This window comes from Salvelinus sp. IW2-2015, linkage group LG15 (genome assembly GCF_002910315.2).
Source record: "Salvelinus sp. IW2-2015 linkage group LG15, ASM291031v2, whole genome shotgun sequence".
Taxonomy (NCBI): Eukaryota; Metazoa; Chordata; class Actinopteri; order Salmoniformes; family Salmonidae; genus Salvelinus; species Salvelinus sp. IW2-2015.
Genome location: NC_036855.1, coordinates 5,023,183 through 5,032,972, shown reverse-complemented (window position 1 = coordinate 5,032,972; position 9,790 = coordinate 5,023,183). Strand labels below are relative to the sequence as shown.

General features: G+C 43.9%; 1 protein-coding gene across 1 annotated transcript in view; it reads left to right on the top strand.

Moving 5' to 3' along the window:
* frmd3 (FERM domain containing 3) overlaps positions 1-9,790 on the top strand; it is a 137,485-nt gene that overhangs the window by 74,764 nt on the left and 52,931 nt on the right. The window contains 3 exon segments of the mRNA XM_070446892.1: positions 2,248-2,321; positions 6,168-6,265; positions 7,601-7,721. Of these exon segments, the coding sequence (XP_070302993.1) occupies positions 2,248-2,321; positions 6,168-6,265; positions 7,601-7,721 (293 nt within the window).

The window sequence follows — 9,790 nt, the reverse complement described above, 5'->3', positions numbered from 1 at the left end:
TTACAAATAGCCTCCAACACTCTACTCAACAAATTGGATGCAGTCTATCACAGTGCCATCCGTTTTGTCACCAAAGCCCCATATACTACCCACCACTGTGACCTGTATGATCTCGTTGGCTGGTCCTCGCTCATACTCGTCGCCAAACCCACTGGCTCAGGTCATCTACAAGTCTCTGCTAGGTAAAGCCACGCCTTATCTCAGCTCACTGGTCACCATAGCAGCACCCACCCGGAGCACGCGCTCCAGCAGGTATATTCTCACTGGTCATCCCCAAAGCCATTCTTCCTTTGGCCGCCTCTCCTTCCAGTTCTCTGCTGCCAATGACTGAACGCAACAGCAAAAATCACTGAAGCTGGAGACTCTTACCTCCCTCACTAGCTTTAAGCATCAGCTGTCAGAGCAGCTCACAGATCACTGCACCTGTACATAGCTTATCTGTAAATAGCCCATCCAATCTACCTCATCCCCATACTGTATTTATTTATTTATCTTGCTCTTTGCACCCCAGTATCTCAACTTGCACATTCATCTTCTGCACATCCTACCGTTCCAGTGTTTAATTGCTATATTGTAATTACTTTGCCACTATGGCCTATTTATTGCCTTACCTCGTTGTTGCCTAATTGTTTTTGGTAGATTTCCTCACTACTTTCCTTCCATCTATAGCATTTCTTAATATTATTCAGTTCCTTTGGCTTTGATGCCTCATGATTGATCATAGCTCTGTTCAAGTAGAGTGTGATTTTGCTGTGATCTGATAGGTGTGTCAGTGGACTGACTGTGAACGCTCTGAGACTCTGGGTTGAGGTCAGTGAGGTCAGTGATAAAGTAGTCTACAGTACTACTGCCAAGAGATGAACTATAGGTGTACCTACTGTACGAGTCCCCTTGAAGCCTACCATTGACTATGGACATACCCAGCGTCCGACAGAGCCGCAGGAGTTGTGAGTGTGACCCATTTCTGTTTGTTATGTTGTCGTAGTTGTGTCATGGGGGCGTATGGTGGAGGGAATTTTGTCACCTCCAGGTAGGTGTTTGGYCCMCTGTGTGCTGAGGGTGTCAGGTTCTTGTCCAATTCTGGCATTTAGGTCGCTACAGACTAGTACATGTCCCTGGGCCTGGAAATTGTTGATCTCCCCTCTAGGATGGCAAACCAGTCATCGTTAAAGTATGGGGATTCTATTGGGGGGGATGTAGGTAGCACACATGAGGACATTTATCTCTGTTGAGATAATTTCCTTATTAATTTCTAGCCAGATGTAAAATGTTCCTGTTTTGATTAATTTAATAGAGTGGGTCAGGTCTGCTCTATACCAAATGTAGGATGAAAATGTCTGTATTTCCAATTTCTTTGATGAAGTCCAGGTTCCTGCTCTTTAGACCAAAGGCAGATGACCTCAGACAATGACAGGGAGCTGTGAAACTCTCCTGTCATTGTTAGGCTCAAGAATTTTCACACCTCTCACTTCACACAGCTAATTGAAGTTGCAGCCAGGTCAGCTCTGTCCTAGCAGCTTGGTAGCTTAGTAGCCTTATTTATTAAGCTTTATACAACACAATTATCTAGAGATTATTGTCTTTTACTTTTTGSCTTCAGAAGTAGGTTCAGACTRAACATTACTCACTCAGTTTTGTGTTGGATGGTATTTCCAGGTTCCTCTGTGTTTCTTCTGCAGGKTTTGGTTTGTTAGATGTTTTTTCATGATAGTCCTTGGTAGTAATAATCCATTCAGGTAATTTTGTCCGAAATCAAGATTTTAGGTCTGGAATTTKGATTTGGATTGAAGGTTTTGATGTTGAGGTTAGTATCCTGTATAAGAGCCTCGCGGACAAAATGGAAGTTTATCTACATTTATCCAACTTGCATCTGTTTGCAGAAGAACTCAGGAGCCCATGAGAAAATATAGTTAGAAAAGCACACGGGTTCATCTTTTACTCATTAGTGTGTGAGCGTGTGTGTGTGTGAGTGTGCATGCGTGCATGCGTGTGTGAGTGCCAATGAAAGAGTCCTGCTCATCGCTAGCAGTTAAATACCTCCTCTGTGAGTGTGAATAATTACAGTCATGATCATTAACAAATGAATGATCAAAAATAGTCTCACTCTGTCTATCTTCTCTCTCTCTTGTTCTCTCTCTCTCTCTTTCTCTCTCTATTTTCTCTCTGTCCCTCTTGTCTCTCCTCTCTTCTTCCCTCTTTCATCTCTTTTCTCAAGCTCCTTTTCTGTGTTTGTTTTTAACAGCTCAGCAGCCCTACACAATGTGCTTCCGGGTCAAATTCTACCCTCACGAGCCAATGAAGATCAAAGAGGAGCTCACCAGGTAGTGACCTTGATGCTGATTGGCTAGAGAACACTTTTCATTCATTCCCTACAGTATGACTGGTTCCTAACATTATCCAAGGCTGTCTAAGCGAGCAGACAGGAGGGTATTTGATGATGGCCATTTCTGGTTCTATTTCATGGACAATTTGGCAGGCGATGCTGGGATAACTGCTGCTCTCTCCCAGCTCTGCCGGAAATGTACATGTTAAAAACGTATTGGAAATACAAATATTATACACTAACACATTTTATTGTAATACAAATTGAATTGTAACATGTTAAAAATGCTTTCTACCCGTCTTTGCTTTCAACAAACACCTGAAAAGCTGTTTTCGCTCGAGACATGACCCACAGCAGTTGTGTATTGCAGACAGCACAGAGAAGTGTTAGGAACTGCTCAGTGTTTTTGTGATCTGTTGAGGTTGTCCAAAGGTGTGTGTGTGTGAGTGAGTGAGTGAGTGAGTGAGAGAGAGAGAGAGAGAGAGAGAGAGAGAGAGAGAGAGAGAGAGAGAGAGAGAGAGAGAGAGAGAGAGAGAGAGAGAGAGACAGAGACACTGTAATACATCATTATGAACCTGTTCTCCCAGGATGCTGCATGCTCTCCATCTGAGATGTGAAGCATCTCTCTATCCCTCCCTTCAGATGCTCCTTCTTAGTGTTTTTCATCTCTGGCTGTTGTGTAAAGTGCTATTTGACATGGAAGTAAGAGCACCATTAGCTCCAGAGGTAAAGTGCCGTGGAACAAGAGTTTGAGAGTCTAGGGTTTGGGGGGGGGGGTGGAGCGGGGACCTCTAGGGGCAGAAGTAGGGCTCTCCAACCCCAAACAGCAGCATTAGAGCTTGGCCATTAGTGACGCATGGCGCTGGTCACTGGAGCATACACAGAGGCCTCTGAGTCTAAACTCTCTCGGTGTCTAACATGATGTAGTACTCATCACAGGGTGCTATGGAGGTCTACATCACCCTAGAATTCACCATTCAATGGTCTGCATGGTCTCAGAGCCGCTTGGAAATGTGTCTGACTGAGTATCAGTGCAGTAAATACATTCCAGGCTATTACATATAAAATACAGTAATGTAAAACAGTAATGAAATACAGTAATGTAATACAGTACAAAAAAAATGCAGTACTGCACATGCACATTCATAGAAGATTCTATATTGGATTGTATTCGTTCTACTAGTCTGTGTAGGGTTTCTGGTTGCAACAGTGGCTATGTTGTTGTTGTGGATCAATGTGCTGTCCCCATAGTAATCTGAGGGCATGGTTGACTTCACACATTCAACCACATGACAAGTCCTAGAAAGAGAGCCAGAGGACAATAGTTAGAGATAGTTACATCACAGAGAAAAGAGTAACAGAGTCTTTGAGAAGAGGAGATATGGAGTGTGTTACAGACATACTACATTTGAATGGATGTTATGTTAAAGAGAATGGCCACACAGATTTTAAAGTTTGTTTTAGAGAGAGCCAAGGAATATAGTTATAGTCTATTATTGGAAAGGGGAATATTTCCTTGTGAATATGGGTAGATGTTATTAGTCTGTCGGTAGCTCTAGTTATACCAGACAGCCTTTAKAAATAAACCCATTCAGACGCAGTCGGCTTTTTAGTTCCATTGAATTTTTCATGTTTTTCTTTTAATCGGCCTTGCTCGGGTTTAGTCCCTTCATCTGTGGGTGAGTGTGTGCCGTCTGAGTGTGTGTATTAGGTACAAGTTGAGTCAGTGTCCTTTGTGTGYGTGCRTGCGTGTTTGTTTCTGACGTGATTATGTAGGTTGTCAGTTGCCTCTGGAAGTTTTCTGGACAATGCCACTCTCCATGGTTTCTATGGTACAGATGTCTATGKTTTTTCATCTTCTCTCCAGTAACAGGGGACACATTTGCACAAGTAATAACTATTGAAGCCGTGTCCATAGTAACTGTGGTAGAGGTCGCCATGGTAACCGATCTCTTGTAGGGGTGATTCCCATAGCAACTGATCTCGGAGTGGTATAATTAATGGCAATGGCACATTGGTTTTAARAATGCTTTTAGTGGATGTGGATACTGTCTTTATTGGTCATGACATGGTTCTACCACCATACTATGTTGTTTATAAATTATACTTGTGTTGAAGACCATTCATGTAAAGTGTGACAATTATGATGATGGACTTTGATCATTAGTTTGACAGTACATTCGGAAAGTATTCAGGCCCCTTGACTTTTTCCACATTGTTACCTTACAGCTTTATTCTAAAATGGATTACATCGTTTTTTTCCCTCATCAATCAACACACAATACCCCATAATGACAAAGAAAAAATGGTTTTTAGAAATTTTAGCAAATGTATTAAAATAAAAAACTGAAATATCACATTTACGTAAGTATTCAGACCTTTTACTCAGTACTTTGTTGAAGTACCTTTGGCAGCGATTACAGCCAGGAGTCTTCTTGGGTATGACGCTACAAGCTTGGTACACCTGTATTTAGGGAGTTTCTCCCATTCTTCTCTGCAGATCCTCTCAAGCTCTGTCAGGTTGGATGGGGAGCTTCGCTGCACAGCTATTTTCAGGTCTCTCCAGAGATGTTCGATCGGGTTCATGTCCGGTCTCTGGCTGGTCCACTCAAGGACATTCAGAGATTTGTCACGAAGCCACTCCTGCGTTGTCTTGGCTGTGTGCTTAGCGTCATTGTCCTGTTGGAAGGTGAACCTTCGTCCCAGTCTGAGGTCCTGAGCACTCTTGAGCAGGTTTTCATCTAGGATCTCTCTGTACTTTGCTCCGTTCATCTTTCCCTCAATCATGACTTGTCTCCCAGTCCCTGCTGCTGAAAAACATCCCCACAGCATGATGCTACCAATTTTCCTCCAGATGTGACGCTTGGCATTCAGGCCAAAGAGTTCAATCTTGGTTTCAACAGACCAGAGAATTTTGTTTATCAGTGTTTATCAGTTTTAATCAAAAATAACAAACGGGTGTTTTCCAGCATACAGTGTTCAGCTGTRCGCTCCTGGYCTGAGTCCTTTAGGTGCCTATTGGAAAACTCCAAGCGGGCTGTCATGTGCCTTTTACTGAGGAGTGGCTTCCGTTTGGCCACTCTACCATAAAGGCCTGATTGTTGGAGTGCTGCAGAGATGGTTGTCCTTCTGGAACGTTCTCCCATTTCTACAGAGGAACTCAGAAGCCCTTCTCCCCCGATTGCTCAGTTTTGCCGGGCGGCCAGATACAGGAAGAGTCTTGGTGGTTCCAAACTTCTTCCATTTAGGAATGATGGATGCCACTGTGCTCTTGGGGTTACGCTGGGTTACCTTCAATGCTGCAGACATTTTTTGGTACCCTTCCTCAGATCTGTGCCTCGACACAATCCTGTCTCATGGCTTGGTTTTTGCTCTGACATGTACTGTTAACTGTGGGACCTTATATAGACAGGTATGTGCCTTTCCAAATCATGTCCATTCAATTGAATTTACCACAGGTGGACTCCAATCAAGTTGTAGAAACATCTCAAGGATGTTCAATGGAAGCAGGATGCACCTGAGCTCAATTTTTTGTCTCATAGCAAAGGGTCTGAATACTTATATAAATACTTTTTTATTTTATATATTTTATTTTATAAATGTGCAAAAAAAATCATTATGGGGTATATATTGTGTGTAGATTGATGAGGGGGGAAAAAGTACTTTAATCCATTTTAGAATAAGGCTGTAACGTAACAAAATATGGAAAAAGGTAAGGGGTCTGAATACTTTCCGAATGCACTGTGGGCATTCAGAATAGCAGGCTACARTGTATCTTGAGTAACCATGTGTCTATAAGCAGGCACAGTGTCTGTGGTTGACCCCTGTATGCGTCTCTGTGCAGGTATCTACTCTATCTGCAGCTGAAGAGGGACGTCTACCACGGTCGTCTCTTGTGCCCCTTCGCTGACGCAGCCTACCTGGGGGCCTGTATCGTACAGGGTGAGCCCCGCTCTGACATCATCACTCTCATTTACATGCACAGGAATTAACAATAGATTCGCTGTGATACCTGACTCATTAGTACGAGTACCTTCTCAAACGATATGAACCCTGGCCCTACTCTCCAAGCTGAGATCTCTCATCCCTACGCAAACGCTTCCGGCAGCAGAGTAATACAACGGTAAAACTCATTGATCGGCCAATGGCACCCCGTTCCCTATTTTAGTGCACTACTTTTCACCGTGGGTACCAGGTCAATGTGCACTATGTAGGGAATAGGGTGCCATTTGTGACACAGCAACTGATGTAGTTAAAGCATAGGGCCTCCTGCTGGTCGTATCACAGTACTGCTTGTAATGGAGAACGAGTCCCATGCATACTTTGTTAGGCTATTATAAAGTAGGTGTGTTAGCTGCAGGATAAGCCTGTAAAAATACAGGTACATTGCACTACTAACCGTTTTTATAACACTCTGAGAACGGTTTCATAACCCTCTGCTACCGTTATACCCTCTGCTTAACGTCATAACCCTCTGCTAACCGTTTCAGTATAACCTCTGCTAAAACGTTTATAACCTCTGCTAACACGTTTATAACCCTTGCTAATGCATATAACCCTCTGCTACATTTCATAAGTTTCATAACCCTCTGCTAACCATTTCATAACCCTCTGATAACCGTTTTCATAACCCTCTGCTAACCATTTCATAACACTCTTGCTACCGTTTCATAATCTTCTGCTAACCGTTCAACCCCTGCTAACATTCATAGTTTCATAACCCTCTGCTAACCGTATTCATTAAAACCCTCTGCTAACCGTTTCTTAACCCTTCTGCGAACTGTTTTCATAACCCTCTGCAACCGTTTCATAACCCTTCTGCTAACCTTCATAACCCTCTGCTAACTGTTTTTAAAACCTCTGCTAACATTTCATAAGTTCTAACCCTCTGCTAACCATTTCATAACCCTCTGCTAACCGTTTCATAACCTTTGTACACTTCTAACCTCTGCTAACGTTGCATAACCCTCTGCTAACCATTTCATAACCTCTGCTAACCTTTCATAACCCTCTGCTAACCATTTCATAAACCTCATGACCATTCATACCCTCTGCTAACCTTTCATAACCCTCTGCTAACCATTCACCCTCTCTAACATTCATAACCTTCTGCTAACGTTCATAACCCTCTGCAATCCATCATAACCACGTAACCTTCTAACTCTGCTAACCATTATAAACCTCTGCTAACATTTCGTAACCCTCTGCTAACGCTTCATAACCCTCTTGCTAACCATTTGTGTAACCCTCTGCTAACCATGTCATAACCCTTCCCAGCTGAACTAGGGACTAGACCAAACGAAACCCCGCCAGACTACATCCAAGACTTCAAACTGTTCCCCAAGCAGTCGCTTAAACTGGAGAGGAAGATCATCGATATTCACAAGAACGAGCTAAGGTATGTGGGTATTGCTTGATCTAATAACTACAACACTGAGACACCTTGACACCTGAATAAACAGCATCCACTGTAGTTTGGCATCATGACATCAGCAGAATTTCACTCAGATTTTTACTGACTTCCTCTCTTCTTCTTCTCAGCTGCTATTAAACGGAAATAGGTCCCAGATGGTTTTACAACCTTCTGAATTTTTCGCTACACCTGCATTTTATAATTCTTTGCCAGCACATCATAAATAGTGCAAACACCACTGAATGCGAAACTGTAAAACACGTCATCGACTCCAGCAGCTGATCTAACCATATCTCTGACAGCAGACACACACGCAGACACACACGCAGACACACACGCGACACACACGCAGACACACACTAACACACACACACAGACACACACAGACACACGCAGACACACACGCAGACACACACGCAGACACACACACCAACAGACACACACAGCACGCAGACCACACGCAGACACACCAGCAACACACACCATGACACACACAAACACACAACAGACACCGCAAACACGCAGACACAGCAGACACACATGCAGACACACACAGACACCACAGCCACAACAGACACACGACGCGACAAGCAGACACACAGACAGACACACACAGACCACACACAGACACACACAGCCAGCAGACACACACACAGACACACACAGACACACACGCAACACACATGCAGACACACACAGACACACACAGACACACACAACAGACACACACAGACACACACGCAGACACACACACAGACACACACAGACACACACACAGACACACACGCAGACGCATACAGACACCATACCGACACACACGACCCAACACATGCAGGAAGAATGCAACAAGACATACAGATACAGACAGACACATGCAGACATACACAGACCACACACACAGACACACACACAGACACAACAGACACAAACGCACAGACACATACGACACATCAGACACATACACGACCGACACACATGCAGACAGACATACAGACACATACACACACAGGACATACAGATACATGCAGACACACATGCAGGACACACATGCAGACACACATGAAGACACACATGCAGACACACATTGAAGACACACATGCAGACAGACATGAAGACACATGCAGACACACACAGTCACATGCAGGACACCATGAGACACACAGGCAGACACACACACAGACACATGCAGACACACCACAGACACATGCAGACACACATACAAGGCAGACTCACACACAACATGCAGACACACACATCAATGCAGACACACATGAAGACACACACATGCAGGACACACCACATCACAACAGCACACATACAGCGACACAGGCAGACCACAAACACAACAGACACATGCAGACACACATACAGACACATGCAGAACACAACATGAAAGACACACATGCAGACACACACACCAGTACATTACCAACACATACAGACACACACAGACACATACAGACACAGGCAGACACACACACAGACACACATACAGACACACAGACACATCAGACACATGCAGGTCACATACAAACAACACACAGAACACACACATACACATACGGACACACATACAGATGCAAGCAGATACACACAGACGCATACAGACACACACATACACCCATACAGAACACATACAGACACATACAGACACACATGCAGACACACACGCAGACACATGCAGGCACACACAGACACACGAAACACAACAGCAGACACACAACAGCCCACATACGGCACACAACAGACACATACACATGTAGACACATTGAACACTACAGACCAATGGGAGACACCATACAGACACACATACAGACACATACAGGACACATACAGACACATACAAACACATACAGACACATACATACACATTGGAGACAACATACAGGCACACATGCAAACACGTACAGGACAATACAAGATGCAAGCAGAAAACATTACAGGACACATGGAGACACATACCGACACATGAGGACACAGTAAGATAAACAGAACTACATACAGACACCATACGACCATACCAGAACATGAGTCACTGCAGATACAGTACAGAC